This window comes from Larus michahellis, chromosome 2 (assembly GCF_964199755.1).
Source record: "Larus michahellis chromosome 2, bLarMic1.1, whole genome shotgun sequence".
Taxonomy (NCBI): Eukaryota; Metazoa; Chordata; class Aves; order Charadriiformes; family Laridae; genus Larus; species Larus michahellis.
In genome coordinates this window covers 6387271-6404368 of record NC_133897.1, presented here as the reverse complement: position 1 = coordinate 6404368, position 17098 = coordinate 6387271, and the positions used below count along the sequence as shown (strand labels likewise).

General features: G+C 52.6%; 1 protein-coding gene across 1 annotated transcript; it reads right to left on the bottom strand.

The window, feature by feature from the left end:
* Window positions 1-5246: 5246 nt before the first annotated feature.
* On the bottom strand, window positions 5247-12760 carry LOC141738593 (solute carrier family 22 member 13-like). The gene is made up of 10 exons (XM_074574019.1): window positions 12379-12760; window positions 11179-11282; window positions 10672-10826; window positions 9961-10129; window positions 9479-9599; window positions 8791-8885; window positions 8259-8473; window positions 7673-7781; window positions 7307-7517; window positions 5247-6775 (listed from the first exon to the last, which is right to left on the bottom strand). The coding sequence occupies exons 1-10, from the start codon at window positions 12751-12753 to the stop codon at window positions 6680-6682; spliced, it is 1650 nt and encodes a 549-aa protein (XP_074430120.1). The 5' UTR covers window positions 12754-12760; the 3' UTR covers window positions 5247-6679.
* Window positions 12761-17098: the final 4338 nt, after the last annotated feature.

Here is a 17098-nt window from a genome sequence, read left to right as displayed (position 1 = left end):
CTACACAGAAGTTGTAAGCCTGTAATTTAACACACAGATGGAAACGTGTTTGGTTTCCATCAGCCACAAGCAATGCAGAAACAGAGTGTTAAAGCGGAATGACTGGGTTCAATCAGAACTTTTTTTTTATTTCCAAGCCTCCTGATGAACAATCTATATTTATTTTCTCTTATGAGCAGCTGTGGAAGATTCCTGAATCGTGCCGTATATGCTGCAATTCAACGTCACTTAAACTGAGTGGGCATCTGGAGGGCTTTCCCCAGACATGGTCAGCCTTTAACAGTGACCTTGGTTGGCTGCTGCCAGCTCAGCCACAACATTTTAGAGTCATGTCACGTAAAAAAAAGAGAAGGGTGGCCTCCTCTGCTGCTTCACTTCTTTGCAACAGGGAATGTATTCGGCACCCTTCCATTAAACTGTCTCCTCAAACCACAGCATTGCATTACCCTTGGTCCAAGGAGAAGGCTGGTCACACAGGTTTGTAACATCCTTTTGTTTACAATTGCTTATGATGTTTTGAAGACCAGCGTGTCCCAAGTTTGAGCCACACATGCCTGGAGGTGATATGCATTTTGTACTTTGGCTTTGGTGCACAAGATCTCCCCAAATTGCAAAGTTTCACATGGAACTTGGCCATGGCTGGAGATGGGGCAGGGCATTTTCAGGATCTGGGCTTTGGCGCTGGCTCACTGGACAGAGTCATGAGAGCAGAATTAATGCTGCTTCTCCTCACCTTCTCGGCCATTCCCTGCTGTGTCCCTTTCTGCAGGCTTTGCTCTGGTCATGAACGTGAGGCATTCCCAACGTGGGGGCAGGAGGAGGAAGAGATGTCCCTGCCCATGGCAGGGGGGTTGGAACTAGGTGATCTTTACCTGACAATTCTATGATTCTATGATTCTAACCTAAATCTACTCTCTTTCAGTTTGAGGCCGTTACCCCATGTCCTGTCATAACACTCCCTGATAAAGAGTCCTTCCCCATCTCTCCTGTAGCCCCTTTAGGTACTGGAAGGGGCTCTGAGGTCTCCCTGGAGCCTTCTCTTCTACAGACTGAACAACTACAACTCTCTCAGCCTGTCTTCATAGCAGAGGTGCTCCAGCCCTCTGATCATCTTCATGGCCCTCCTCTGCACCTGCTCCAACAGGTCCATGTCCTTCTTGTGTTGAGGACTCCAGAGCTGCACACAGTACTCCAGGTGAGGTCTCACAAGAGCAGAGCAGAGGGGCAGAATCCCCTCCCTCCTGGGGGGGGACCTGCTGGACACGCTTCTTTTGATGCAGCCCAGGATGCGGTTGGCTTTCTGGGCTGCAAGCGCACATTGCCTGCTCATGTTGAGCTTCTCGTCCACCAGCACCCCCAAGTCCTTCTACTCAGGGCTGCTTTTAAGCCACTCCCTGCCCAACCTGTATTTGTGCCTGGGATTGCCATGACCCAGGTGCAGGACCTTGTACTTGGTCTTGATGAACTTCATGAGTTTGCACAGGCCCAGCTCTCCAGCCTGTCAAGGTCCCTCTGGATGGCATCCCCTCCCTCCAGCATGTCAGCTGCCCCACACAGCTTGGTGTCATCAGCAAACTTGCTGAGGGTGCACTCAATCCCACTGTCCATGTCACTGACAAAGATGTTAAACAGCACTGGTCCCAGTACTGACCCCTGAGGAACGTCACTCGTCAACCGTTTCCATGTGGACATTGAGCGGTTGACTGCAACCCTTTGAGTGCAGCCATCTAGTCAGTTCCTTATCCACCGAGTGGTCCATCCATCAAATCCATGCTTTTCCAATTTAGAGACCAGGATATCGTGTGGGACAGTGTCGAACACTTTGTATAAGTCCAGGTAGATGACGCCAGTTGCACTCCCCTTATCTACCAATGCTGTGGCAATCTCATAGAAGGCCACCAAATTTGTCAGGCACGATTTGCCTTTGGTGAAGCCATATTGGCTGTCACCAATCACCTCCTTAGTTTCCATGTGCCTTAGCAGAGTTTCCAGGAGGATCTGCTCCATGATCTTGCCAGGCACAGAGGTGAGACTGACCGGTCTGTAGTTCCCTGGGTCATCCTTTTTTCCCTTTTTGAAAATGGGGCTTATGTTTCCCCTTGATAAGCCACTAAGGTCTTACACCTGCTCTTCACAGCTAAACCACATTTTGTCCTCACCTTCTTTTCAGCCTGTTGGCTCCCTCCGCTTGGCTATGGGTGCATCCTCTTTCCCTTAGTTATCCCTTCAGGTCACCTGAGGCACTTTTTTACACTGTGCCCATAGCCTTATCATGATGAGAGCCCAAACACCCCATTATATGCATGCAAAAGTGAGTTTGCATTCTCGCATCTTGTTCCACCACGCCTAGCTCGACTCTGTACTGTGAGCTCTATTTATTACAGCGCAGGACTATGTGTAGAGCAAGTACAAACCAGGACACAATGTCTTTAAGGCACAGCAATACCATTGGGCATCCTGCCAGTCCTGCTGGGCTGGGCAAAACATCACGAGTCAAACACGCCAAGGGGAGCTGATCCAGAGTGAGCCCAACCCCCAGCAGAGCGGCCGATCTCGGTGCAGAGGGTATTTTCCTGAGGCAGGGCAGTGGAGAGACCCACCAGGAGCTGTCAGCCCTCATGGGAGACGCTGATGAGGTGTGGGCCTTGCCAGAGCAACCGTGACCACCTCCTGCCTATAAAAAGTAGCCAAGGGAACACAGGCAACCAGGAGCGCGGCAAACAGAGTGGGAAAATAGGGTGTGGGGTGGCAGTTTGCACAGAAGGGCATGTGAGAAGGGTGTAGTGACCCTACCACCTTAAGAGGTGAGTTCAATTGGTGGCTGTCACCCTCTCAGAAGGAGAACAGCTGGGGTATCCACCCAGCAGAAAGCCGTGTCCTCTTCACTGGTCAGAAAGGATGTGGCGACCCAGACAGAGCTCCCATGAAAACATGCAGCCATCTGGGTCTTGGACTGCAGGGAGTGCCAGAGCCTTTCACTGGTAGCAGATGGCACTGGTGACAACAGCTGTGTGAGATGGGACCAGATGGATGACCTGCTCAGGCTGGTGGCAGAGCTACGAGAGGTAGTAGAAAGATTAAGGAGCATCAGAGAGTCTAAGAAAAAGACAGACTGGTGGAACCATGCTCTGCCCTCCCTGAGACAGAAATGGGAACAACATGCAGGAAAAACCCAAGACCAATGGGAATCCTGTATCCTCCCCCTGCCAGGCTGAAGGCAGTAGCTTAAAGGAGAAGAGTGAATGGAGACAAGGACATGGACCTCTTGGGAGTGGGTCCAGAGGAGGGCCACGAAGATGATCTAAGGGCCGGAACACCTCTCCTATGAGGACAGGCTGAGAGAGTTGGGGTTTTTCAGCCTGGAGAAGAGAAGGCTCCGGGGAGACCTTATAGCGGCCTTCCAGTACCTGAAGGGGGCCTACAGAAAAGCTGGGGAGGGGCTGTTTGCAAGGGCATGTAGCGATAAGATGAGGGGCGATGGTTTTAAACTAGAGCAGGGTAGGTTTAGATTAGACATTAGGAAGAAGTTCTTTACACTGAGGGTGGTGAGACACTGGAACAGGTTGCCCAGAGAAGTGGTGGAGGCCCCATCCCTGGAGACATTCAAGGCCAGGCTTGATGAGGCTCTGAGCAACCTGATCTAGTTGAAGATGGCCCTGCTTAATGTGGGGGGGTTGGACTAGATGAGCTTTAAAGGTCCCTTCCAACCCAACACATTCGACGATTCTATGGTTCTAAGTCCACACTCAGGGCAGCAGGTGAAACCCCTCCTTGCCCACGCCGCCTTCCCATGTGCCTCTGTACAACAGGTACAAGGCTTTGGATGTGAATGGCCAGTCAATGGATGACGGTCCGTCTTCACCAGAGGTGCTGCCAAGGTCAGAAAGGACTACTCCCTGCATCACGACCACCTCCACGCGGAACAAAAGGTGGGCTATAGTTGTAGGTGACTCCCTTCTGAGGGGAACAGAGGGTCCAATATGTTGGGCAGACTTCCCTTGTAGGGAAGTCTGCTGCCTCCCTGGGGCCTGGGTTAAGGACACCACTAGGAAACTTCCCAGCCTGGTACAGCCCTTGGACTATTACCCATTGCTGCTCCTCCATGTGGGTGGTGACGAAGCCACAACGTGTAGTCCAAGGGGGACCAAAAGAGACTACAGGGCATTGGGATGGCTGGTAAAGGAATCCAGAGCACGGGTTATTTTTACCTCTCTCCTTCCAGTTGCAGGCAGCAACATTGGAAGAAACAGATGAGCCCGGTCTACTAATACATGGCTCCGTGGCTGCTGTCACCAACATAATTTTGTCTTGTTCGATAACGGGAGGGCCTACACGGTGCTAGGCTTGCTGGCATCAGATGGGATTCACCTTTCTGAAAGGGGGAAGAGGGTCTTTGCTCACAAGCTGGCAGGGCTCATTGACAGAGCTTTAAACCAGGCTTGAGGGGGGCAATATCAGGCTTGGCCGTGACAAGCTGCGGGACAACAGGCAATAGTTAGAGGGATGTTGTGCTAGCGAGGGCCTGCAGCCTGTTGCTGTGAGAAATGCTGGTTACACTGCAGCACACCTGAAGTCTTACAGAGACGAGCCAGGAGCTCCTGAGGTAATGGGAGCCACCAGGGAAACACCGGTGAAATTGCCCAAAGGAACTGAGGGGTGTTCCTCTAAGAAGGTGACACAGCCGACAAACCAGCTGACGTGCTTCTACACCAATGTACACAGCATGGGCAACAAACAGGAGGAGCTGGAAGCCACCGTGCTGCTAGAAAGCTACGACCTACTTGCCATTACTGAGACCTGGTGGGACAAATCCCGTGACTGGAGTGTGGCTATCCATGGCTACAGGCTGTTCAGAAGGGACAGACGAGGAAGGAGGGGCAGAGGCGTTACCCTCCACATCAAGAAATGGATAGGGTGTTAAGAGCTGCCTCTGAAGAACAGCCATGATCCCATCCCTGGAAACATCTCAGGTCAGGTTGGACGGGGCTCTGAGCAACCAGATCTATTTGAAGATGTCCCTGCCTATTGCAAGGGGAGTGGGATAGATGACCTTTAAAGGTCCCTTACAACCCAAACTATTCTATGATTCTATGATTAAACTGTTCAAGTGCTCTTCAACCAAAAGTGCACCGTCCAGTGGTCTTCAAACTAACCTGGTGCAGTGGACTAGATAAGAGCAGACGGAATGGATCTTCAGCCTACTGGAGCCATGAATGAGATAGAAGCCGAAGTACATCAGATGTGTCTGGACTCCTTTATTTTTGAAGTGAGCTGAAACAAAGAGTCTCAGAGCAGATTTCCTAAAAGGAGCCACGGTTCTCTCGGTAACTGTGCAGTTTGTTCCAAGCTCTTCCCTCAGTCTTTACCCTTCAAGACCTTATTTTCCATAAAGCCTGAAGGACACAGCCTTTAGCCTGTGCCAAGGAAAGAAGGCCTTCGGGCAAAGGACAGAGCTCCTCTATGCTCAGGGCCACTGAACAGGAGCACCACAGCAAATCCCTTGAAAGGCAGTGCCAGAGAGAAGATGGCACCACAGGCAGCCCCTCCTGGTGGGGCATTGTCGCACGTCACTGATTTTATCCAAAGCTCTGTCTTCATCAAACTGCATATCCATGAGATACATTGGAAAACGTGCAGGCAGGACAACAGGGAGAAGAAATAAAAGTCTCCTTTAAAAACTTCTTGACACTACCAGAAAATAGCTTTTGAACTGTTCACAGTCAAAGCTGTCACACCACCACTGGAAGAAGAAAGTTGTCTTGAGGGAAAGGAGATAAGGGGAGGTCAAGCACAGGAAAAGAACATGAGTTTTTCTCATAGTGTAAGACAAAAGTGGTCATAAACCATTTAAAGACAGAGATGGACATAGCAATAGAATAGAACAGATTAGAACAGTTCCCAGAAAGATTTGCATTTTCTTCTAAGAGGCCAACTGACACAACGACTCTCAGTTTCCTGGAACAGACAAATTGATGTGGTCCTACACCACAGCCAGACAGCACAATTTTCGGTGCACAAAGCACCACGACATGCTTTCATTCAAAGCCACCAGCACGAAGGCGAAGATTTTGCTGTGTTAGACATCTTTGCTCACTGCTTGCTGTTTCTTTCGTTGCACCTTTTTTTTCTCACTCAGCTGAGTGTCTCAAATTTTAAAAAACAATTTAAAGGAGTGTTTTCCAGAGAGGATGAGAAGACCATGCCAGACAGTCAAGGGAAATCACTCCTTCTTGCAAGTGTGAGATTGAGACTGTTTTCAGTGCTGCATCTGCTCTGGCTTTCTCTTCAGTGAGCTCAGTACTCCTTTGCAAGTCTATTCAGTGCTTTAGCAGGTGTCTCACTCAGACAAAGTTCACAATCTCACATTCTGGAAGATGGGACAGAAAAGACGAAGAGAAAATGTTTGCATCTACCCTGGTTTCCGATTTCTTTCTTTGTTTCCTTAAATGAAAAGCATCGGGTTTTCTCCACCGAGGGCACTGTTGAGCACCAGAGACAGCATGCAGTGCCCGAGGACAAGCTATAGAGGGAGGTACAGGAAGGCAAAAAAGAAAAGGAAAGACAAGAACTGGCAGTGACAGCTTGAGAAGTGATGGTGTCCTGCAAATGGAGACCCTGCATGTCCTCAGTGCCAGCACAGCACTAGGTGGCCTTTAATTACAGCCGTTTGCAGGCCCAGCTAGAAGTAAGTGGTCTTCGTGTAGTCCTTGTCTTGGCCACCGTCTTTTCCTTTCATATGTCCATTTTCAGAGACGCTGTTGGCATTTTCACAGACCTAATGAAAGGGAAAAGAGTTAAAAAGCAAAAAAAAAGACCTGTTATGAGCTGATGGCAGCCTCCTCCGAGCCATGCAACCTTCGGCAACCTGGCATCCCATTCACCACGCGCTCTCTGGGCCCCCATGGACGCCCTTCTCCCAGCAGGGCAACAAAAGTATCAGGGCGCAATTCCGTCCGGTCCCATGGGCAATGGGGTGCTGGGAGTTACATGAGGCCAAAAGCCAGAGGGCATGGCTACAAGGCACCAGTCATTCCCAGGGGAGGGCAGAGCGAGGCAAGGGAAGCACTGGCTGTTCCTGGAGTCCTTCCATCCCATGGGCATGAATGAAGGGATGACCACCATGGGCAGGGTTATGGGGGCTCCTGCCTGGCCCCCGCAGTGGGGCAGCCCCACTCCCTGCCCTCCCACCACTGTAAGCCCTCAAAGACACCCCCAGCCCCAGCCCATGCTATGCTGACGGCCTCCCACAGCACTGGCAGCCCGTGTCCCTGCCCAGGAGGCAGAACAGGCGCCATGGGGTACCCACCTCAACTGGAGGGCAGCCATCCCCTGTGTCGTCCGCCAGGTCAACGCCACAGGTCTCGGGCAGCAGGAAGCAGAACAGCCCTCCCACCATGGGGACGCTCCCGAAGATGGCCATGGGGATGGCCCGGTGGTACTGGGTCAGGAGGCCGATCAGCGGGGCCATGATCCCCGCTACCCGGGCCAACATTGAGCACAGCCCCACGCCGGTCTGCCTGGGGAAGCGAGGGGCAGTGGGAGGCACAGGCAGAGCTCGGCATCCCCTGGGCCACCATGGGACTGAGTGCAGCCATGGGGACAACCAGGCTCTTGCCCCACCACTGCCACCCGCCATGGCGGAGGGAAGCCCCAATGTGTGGGGACATCTCACCTGATGACGGTGGGGAAGAGCTCTGCGGAGTAGACGTAGGAGGTGGAGAAGGAGGCAGAGGCAGTAAATTTGCCAATGGTGGCCAGGACGGTGGTCACCATGGGCTGGTCTGAGGGGAGGAGAAGAGACCGCTGCTATGGGATGAGGGAGGGCCCAGCACCACTCGGGGAGGGAGGCCGGGAATGCATGGCGACAGCTGTGTCACCTACAGGGAGCCATCGCCTCTGAACAGTGCTTCAATGAGGACCAAGGAACAGCTCTGGCCTGGGGGCCACCTTCAGCGCACTTTACATCTCACTTCCCCATGTATTAATTTTCAAAGAGGACAACTCCGCTAACAGGGGGCCTACCAGGCTCAGTCCTACCCTCTCCTGTTGCAATTGGCAAGCAAAAGTTTGCTGATCAGAATAGGCCTTGGGGAGTTAACCAAGTCCCTTGTGGCCGTGGCACCAGAATCAGCTCAAGCCCTGAGACGTGTGAGTCAGCCTGGCTGGGAGGACAGGACCTCCACCAGCAAGGGAAGGGTTGGGGCTCTGTGCTTCCCTGTCCCAGAGGTTGTCCTCTCAGTATGAGAAGAGGTGTTCACCTTCAGGGATGCCAGTGATGATCAGACACACCAGGCCACTCAGCAGCAAGAGAACAGCCTGGGTTTTCTTCCTCCCGAACCACTGCAATAAGAAGATACAACCAACACGGGCTGGGATTTCCACTGCTCCAAACGCAAGCTGTGTCAGGTAGATGTCCAGACCGAAATTTGTCACGTTCAGACTCAACCCGTAGTAGACCAGGCTGTTCACAAACCTGAAAGCCAGGCAAGGCGGCACTGAGAATACCTATTGGCCATGAGCAAATACAATATCGAACTCCAGTGACAACATTTTTACCAAGCGACATGATTTCCAAAGGGACATAAAACCAGACGAATACCACAGGACAGCCAAAGCTGGGATGGCTGTAACCTTTCCCAAAAACCACATGCCATCTAGAATAGCCAGAAACAGAAACACCCATCAATAACACCCAAAAAACACAAGGTGAACTTACAATTATGACTAACCAACAATCCCTTCTTTTCTTCATGTACAAGTTTGGAAAAAGGGAACCAGGGGATGTCTTACCAGGTGCACGACATGATTAAAGTCACCTTGCGGAGGTGTTTCTTCCGAAAGAGATCCAGAACACTTCCAGGCTTGGTCTTTGTCTCAGGCTTCAACTTGAAAATGCAGAAAGCCAAAGAGTCAAACCAGGCAAAGGAAACCCATGGCTCGCTCCCTTTCCATCTGCAGTCAAAGGAAAGCCTCAGCGGGACGGGCTTGTGAGCCCAAAGTGCTCTGGAGCTGGGCTCCTGCATCTGCTCTGGGTGCCCAACGCACTAGTTTGGTGACTAAGGTTCCTTGGGATAGACATTTCCCCAATGGAGGGACTTTGAGGTAGGCAAGGAGGTAACCCTTCAGGCATTTACGCATGGAAAACCAGAAACTAAAGAGAGACTTGGGGCTCATCCTCAGTGCTCCTGAAACGCTCAGAGAAGAAAAGCCAGGGAAGCATTTGAGTCCTTTCCATATCCCAAGGTGGACTCCAGAAAGCTCCAGGCTGAGCCTCAGCAGAAGCTCTGCCTCTTCCTTGGCCTTGTTTCTGGTACAACGCAGCTGAAGCCGGAGTCACCCACAGGCCATCCCCAAACCATCCCCAGCAGGCATGGAAAGATGTTTATCAGATGAGCTCAGCTCCGGGGGCTGCTACAAACCCAAGCACAGAGGAAAGTCCCTGAAGACAAGCAGCAGTTGTGCGTGCCATTATTGGTACCTGCTCCAGGAGTCCTGGTGGGATGGTGCGCTTGTTGATGGACGCTGCCTTCTGAAGGACTTTCTTAGCTTCTTCTATTCTGCCTTTTGTCACCAGCCACCGAGCTGATTCTGGTATCACCCTGCCGAGGAGACGAAATCAGGAGATACTGCTGTGACCTGCTGAGTTTCCTCACAGCCCATATCCCTACAACCACGTCCAGCATCACGGGTGATGGATAGGTCTGAGAAACCCCCCAGGTCAGGTTTTCCAGGCCTATGTTTAGGCCCCAGAGGCCACATTTGAAGACCTGAAGCAAAGCAGCTGCCGCTCTCCGGAGTCCCGTGCCCCAGGGAGATGTGCTGAGCTCTGCAGAAGTTCCTCCAGCATCCGTACTCTTACGGGAAAGACCCAACCTGCTCCAGAGCTGCTGCCTCCTCACTGCCACCCCTCACACCCACTGCTGTCATGTCTGCAAGAAGCTCTGCCCCGCTCCTGCTTACCAGATGTAGAAGAAAAGGGCAAACATTGGAGCAGATCCTGCAATCTCCAGCAGCCTCCAGTTGCGAATACCGTAACTCAAGCCAGCCAAAAGCATCTGTCCGATGGCGAAACAGCAGTGAGAAATAAGCACTGCCTTTGTCCGGTAGGAGGCACCAACCCATTCTGTGGCTGAAAAGACGAATGAAGTTTCAGAGTCACCCATGCAAATTACTTCCCCTGACACCAACAGGGTGTTTCCCCTGGAGAAGAGCTCTCCAGGAGGCTAGGAGAGGAGGCCAGCTGTCAGACCTCTGGCATCAGTCACACATGTAAGTCACCAGTGTTCCATGAGATGCATCGCCTCTCTTTGTCCTGGTCCTGTGCAAGAGGACATGAAGCTGAGGTACGTTAGCACTGTCCTGTCAGCATCCACAGAGCCCCTCACTGGGGCAGAGCTGGGGCCCAAATCAATCATGTCCCAGAGCCATGGGGCTCGCATTGACCTCCTGAGCTGGGAGGCTGTCCCCTTGCCCTCTTCTGGGCACTGGCATGGGACAGATGCTCCCCGTGGCTCTCGCTCAGCATTGGGGAGATGCCATACTGCCAAAGGACAGTGCAGAGCAAGACCTGTCCTCACCGCAGTATGTTTCAAGTCATACGTGGTGACTTTTTATTTCTTTGCAGAGCTCTCCTATTGCATCTTGAGAGGCCACATCTGTCTGCCTACTCACCTAAGGACAGTATCGTCATGGTGATCCCTGACACTGAAGCCCCCACGACACACCTGAAGGCCATGTACACGTAGAAATGGGGCACAAAGGCAATTCCTACGCCAAACAAGCCCTGGAGGAAGATGGAGATCAGAATGACTGGCCGGCGGCCGATCCTGGGGAGGAAGAAGGAAGACACGGTTGGTATCTGAGGAGACCCCAGGGAGATGGGGAAGAGCCCAGCAGGTTACACAGTGATTGCATCGCCCTATCTTGAGGGTGATAAGGCTCAGACTAGACCCTGAGTTGACAGGTGAAGGACCCTGCGCACACTCTGTGCCCTTCTCCCTTCCACCCACTGTGTGGCCATGTCCTCATGGCACCTGAGGACTTTGATCAGGCTCCCTACCAGTGAGGAGCAGTGACATAAAGCCCAGGGTGCAGAGCCCAGCCAGGCTGGGAGCAGCGCATCGCTCTGCGCACCACCAGCTTTGCACAGACCCTGGATGCGGGGTTGTGTCTCCTCACCTGTCACTTAGTGGCCCAAAGATCAAAGATCCTAGGAACAGCCCCGACATGTAGATGGACTGGGAGATGTCGTTCAGCTCTTTCCTGTCACATACCAGGTCAAACTGGAGGAAGGAAACACAGGTGCTTTTGCTCTCAACAGGCTCCAGATGCTTTCTGATCCCGCTTCCAAGGACGTGAGTCTCCATGGTGTGTACATAGCACACAAGTCAGGGGTGGGAAAAGCCCACTTTGTGGGGACCACTCAGTGGTTCCCCTCTCCTGAGCACTGGGACCTGCAGGACTCCCCCCCCCAGCCCGGGAACCCCCAGGAGAGCCTCCTGCTTGGGAAATTTTGCTTAAAGTGAGACTTGGGACAGAAGTCCCAGCAGCTCGCTTCTCCTAGACTGCCTGTCCTCTCTCCCAAAGGAAAAAGGATGAGTGTGACGCATATTCCCGGGCCAAGCAGTTTCCGTTAAAGCGATGTTCTGCAGCTGCCAGCATCCAGAGGGCAACTGTACAAAGAGTCACACAGGGAAGATCAGGTGTAGGAAATACAGAGAGGTCAGAGGGCACTGAAAGAAGTTTAGCTCTGCTCACTGCAGCATTCCTGGTGTTGCTGAAGCCCCTGGTGACAATGAGATCTGTGGCTTTGCAGGCTCTCCTCTCCTCATCAAACCTGGTACCTCCACACAGAGCGAGGAGCGGTGAGGAACTCGATCTGTTTGCGACAACCTTGAGCTGGAGTCTCCACGCTGAGACCCCGAGACAGACACCCCACAGCCGCTCGCCCTGATGGCTCCCCAGCGTGCGTGAGAGCAGAAACCAAGCGCTGAGCTCTGCCTCCTTCCCCTGGCCGGGGTGTCCAAAGCACAAAGCTGTGCACGGGGACAAGTTGGAAGGTTACCCTCAGCCTGCAGAGGGTCAGCTGGGGCAGGTAGAACCCAAAAGGTCCCACCAGGAGTGATTAATCTCTCCACTGGCTCTGCCTGTGGCCCCACGGACATCCATATTGCAGCCTGCCTGCACGCAACCTCTCCAAAACCACCCCTGGGGACTGGGTGGTGGAGCCAAGGTCCCCAAAATGCACCTGCTGTAAGCCTCAGCCCAGCCCACTTGCACAATGGCTGGCACCAACTTCAACAGAACTGCAGGGGAGGGCAGCCATTTGTGTGTCCCTTCCCTTCCACATCCCTAGCACGTCAAAAGGTGATTACAGACCTCGGTCAGCAGGGACGGCGGTTGTGCTGCGGGGTACACCCAGCCGCTGCTGCATTCCTCCATGGCATTCAGGCCGTACGCCACGATGGAGTCGAGGTCCCAGTCCACTGGCGAGTACATGGAGCACTGCTCGTACGCTCCGTCCGCGCCCCGGGGCAGGGTGAGGTTCAGCTGCTCTTCCTCGGTCAGGTTGGGGCCGACGGCACGGATCCAGCTGGTGTCGCAGTGATGAGGCAGGTGTGGGACCATAAAAAGTTGGCAAAACTGGTGGAAAGCCACCCCGAGGCAGGGAAACAAGGTGAGCAGCACCAGCCGTTTCTGAAAAGGCCCAAAATCACCAACCGCTTTCAAAATTTCCCCGATGCCTGACATCATTGGCAGCAGAATCTGGAACTGGACAGTGCTGGGACAGACTTTCCAGGGAGCTAGAATTAATGTTTAAACCTAAGATAAGCACTGCAGTTATAGGCAGGCACCACAAACGTGTAAAGACAGGGTGGCCTCAATGCCTGATGTTTTAGGTGTCCTAAGTACACCACGTAATATATTAATCATCCCTGTGCCACCCACGCACACACGGTGCCTGCTGCTGGCTGGAGCAGAAGGACCCCTGTTTCAGGCAACCTGGGTCACCCCCTCTGCCGGGGCCAAGGTGGCATTGACGGGGGAAAAGACTCTTCTCCAAAGCAACTGCAAGCGCTGCATGTGCTGAACCGCTGAGATGGTCCCCAGCAGTTCCTACTCGGGCAAGCAAGGTTCAGAGGGGCCAAGACATCCCAGCACGATGCAGAGGTGGGAAAAATCCAGGGGAATAAAGGGAGGGATGCTGATGGATGGGTAGAGCCGGAGACAAGGAAGGCGGCCCGTTGGCTGTTGTCCCAGGCGACAGGAGACTCCATTTCCTTCATCTTTTGCAGCTTCTTGGTGCAACCACAAGCAAGCCACGCATGGGATGCCCACCCTTCCCACCAGCTCTGGGCCAGGCTGGAAGATGGGGGGGTTATTTGCAGGGAAGGCACACAGGGATGGCATAATTCTGACAGAGGGCAATGTCGCTTGAGGCAGGTTTGGCAAGTCTCATCTCAAACGCCTTCCTGCCTTAAAATGACTATTGAGAACAAGAAACCACCTCTGTTCAGCCCAAGCCTGATGTAGGGATGCCTGGGGGCCCTTTGGGATGTCCACGAGGCAAAGCCTCCAGAAGTGCCCTAAAGCAATTTGGATGCGCCTTGTCCTGCCAACAGATCCGTGGGAAGAGCATTGTCTAAGCACGATGGAAACCAGACCATGGCTGCCCCGTTTGGGTTGGCCAGGGCACCCACACGGGTCACACTTGGAGGTGCCCCAGCTTCCCGGGCAGCCAGAGATGGTGCCCTCGGCATAAGCCCAGCTCAGCCACTAGAAGCAGGGAGCACCAAAGACAGAGAAAAGCACGCAGACACTGAACCGGGCAGAGGTGCCAGACAACACAAATTGGGTCTGGTCAAGTCAACTTGGAAACTCAGATGGAGGATGAAATTGAGGTGTCCGTGTTCACCTTGGGCTCTGCTTCATCCGCAGGAGGCAGAACAGGCCAGACCTTGCTAAAAGTAGAATCACCTAATGTCCAGGAGCTCAGGAGCCTTTCCCAGGCCTGATCCCGCCATCTCGTCTGTCCGTCTCCTGGCTCCATGCCAGGAGTCCAGGACACAAAGCAGCCTCATCCGCTCTTCTCTGTTCATGGTTTAAATGGGGAAGCCCAGGAGGGTCAGTCAGAAACCAGTCATGGGTCTCATGGATCCAGAGAAGCAGGAGCCAAGGACCGGTACAAAACACTGCCAGAAGTTAAGACAGGTGAAATGAGGTCTGTCCTGCTCTGGGCAGCATTGGCGAGCCTGAGCTGGGCACCACATTTACAGGAGGCTGGAAAACTCCAAGACCATGGACCAGGGGAAAGGGCAGGAACCCATTGCTGGAGCTTTCCAACAACGGGTGAGGAGGCAGCAACGGTTGCTCGGAGCCAAGTCACGTCTCTGGGCTGAGATGTCCTCCTCAGGACATGTGTCCATGACACACCTTTCCATGGCTTTCAGTAAAGGTCAGGAATTCGGGAAGGTCTTGTGCACCAAAGCCTTCAAAGCACCACTTACCACAGCACAAAGCAATCAGAATCAAAGGGACGGTACAAACCTGAGTGACCGGCGTCACGTCATGGTCTGAGGGGTACACCCAGCCACTGCTGCATTCCTCTGTGGCATTCAGGCCGTACGCCACAATGGAGTCGAGGTCCCAGTCCACCGGCGAGTACATGGAGCACTGCTCGTACGCCCGTCCGCGCCCCGGGGCAGGGTGAGGTTCAGCTGCTCTTCCTCGGTCAGGTTGGGGCCGACGGCACGGATCCAGCTGGTGTCGCAGTGATGAGGCAGGTGTGGGACCATAAAAAGTTGGCAAAACTGGTGGAAAGCCACCCCGAGGCAGGGAAACAAGGTGAGCAGCACCAGCCGTTTCTGAAAAGGCCCAAAATCACCAACCGCTTTCAAAATTTCCCTGACACCTGACATTGGCAGCAGAACCTGCAGAGACAGGCTTCCCCGGGCCTGGAACTGGTATTTAAGCCCAAGAAAAGCCTTGAAGCTGTGGGCAGCCCCAGTGAATATGCAGATTTGAAGGAAAAGCAATGCTCTGGGTTGGGATTGGTACCGGCGCTGCGTTCCCGTTACATGGAAGAGAAATCTCAGGAGGTGCACACCCTCCAGGTGTCCTGAGTTGAGCGACACAGGACTAATTTCTCTCCTAATGCCGGGGAAAACTACACTTTTGGAAGACTCTAGTGTCTGAACTCATGAAAATATTTACTTTATCGCCAGCTAGGCTATGCGGGATTCAAGCTCTCGGTGTTTTCAAGCCTTACCAGGTGCAGGGATGAGGAGGAGGGAGGCCTGAGCGCCTGACCCAGGCGGGCCAACAGGATTGCTTCATACCATGAATGTCACATTCGATATCAAATAGAAAGTTTGCTGCGTAGTTCCTCTCTCCCTTGATGGCGGCGGTCCAGAGAAACTCCTTGCTCCGGTGCCGGAGCCCTGAGCCCTTCCCTTCCTCCCGAAGCCGTTGCGCTCGTAGTGGCCCACATTTGCTGTCTCCTGCTGGGAGCGTACGGCTTCCTAGTGTTAGAATTAGCTGAGTAGAATTCTTATATATTTTATATTAGTATCAGGATTAGCAGTGGTTCTTTAGTATTATTTAGTTTTATTTAGTTATTTAGTATTTTTTAGTATCGTTTAGTTACCTTTAGTTAATTATTTAGTCTTATCCTATTAAACCTATTTATATTTCAACCCTCACGTTTCCTTGCTTTCCCCGATTCCCCTTCCCGGGTGGGGAGGGGTCATCAGGTGGTAGAATAATTGTCTAAACGACAATAAATTGTTATGGCTTTTCTCAAACCGTAACACCAGGGGAGGGTACTTTCCATTTGCAAACTCATCAGCTGGGAGGAGAGCCGGCGAGGTGATGGGGAGGAGGTAAGAAGAGCAGGGAAGCCCCCGGGCAGGAGCAGTATGAGACACCTCACGGCGAGCACCCACCAAGGGCAACATCCAAGGCCGAAGGTAACCGGAGAAGACTATTCGGTCGCAGGAGGACTATGAGGCACCGGCCTAAGCCTTTGGGAGTGTCCGTGAAGGGATTTCCTACGGAGGCAGGGATTGGAGACAAAAGTGGGACGTGGTTCTTTGGGGTTTTTTAAGCAGGGTTTGTCCAAATACTGGAAAGACCGCAAAGATGTTGGCTTAGATGCAGGGAACGAGATTCAGTGACCCAGAACATCCCTTACCGTCTCACGCCTTAAGCTTGGAAGTTACACTCACCCGAGATAAAGTTTTCTGAGTCAGTCAGTAACGAGGAACACCTTTAGAGAAATAAAGACCTACAAAATGGCAAATGAAGCCCAAGAACCTTAGGAAGGAGAGCTTAGAAGCCCAAGAGCCTTAGAAAGTATGGAAGAGGCAGCTTAGAAAGTGCCACCAAGACCACCATGACTTTTTGGTTTGGTGGGATATTTTTTTTTGTTGCTTTTTAAGCAAGAACAGGCACATTTTCAAGCAAATAGGGATGGGTGCATCCCAGCCAAAAGGCCTAGGGACCACACTTAGAACTGGACGATCCCTATCCCCTCCCACAAGACCCACACCTTGCCCTTGACAGCCCATGAAGCTTTAGAGAAACTTCTCCCTTCCCACCCTCGGAGCAGGAAGACCCCTTCTGTTCCTATTAATGGAATCACCATGATCTCGCTCAAATCAAACCCCACTAAAATCTGGGTAAATCATGTCAACAGGGCACCTTAGGAACTGAAGCCATACCTTAGGGAAAAGTTTCCAAGGACCCCCAGTGAGAAATAATAGGGTTTTTTTTTTTACTTCTCGGGTAATATTTCCCTTCATTGCCAAAAATTTCCTTCCTCTGTGGAAGACATGCAAGAAATATTGAAGGATGTGAAGGAAAACTCTAAGGTTTCTGCAGTACGGTGCTTCAGAGAGACGATTTTCCAAGAGGGTGTCAGGCAGTCTCTGCTTGCAGACAGGCACTTCTCTTTCACGTGACATTAGAGGACACTAAAAGGTTGTGGTTCAGCTGGCAGCAGCCACCCAAGCTCACCATTAAAGGATGACCACGACTGGAGAAAGTTGCCCAGATGCCCACTCAGTTTAACTGACACCAAACTGCAGCATTCACTGTG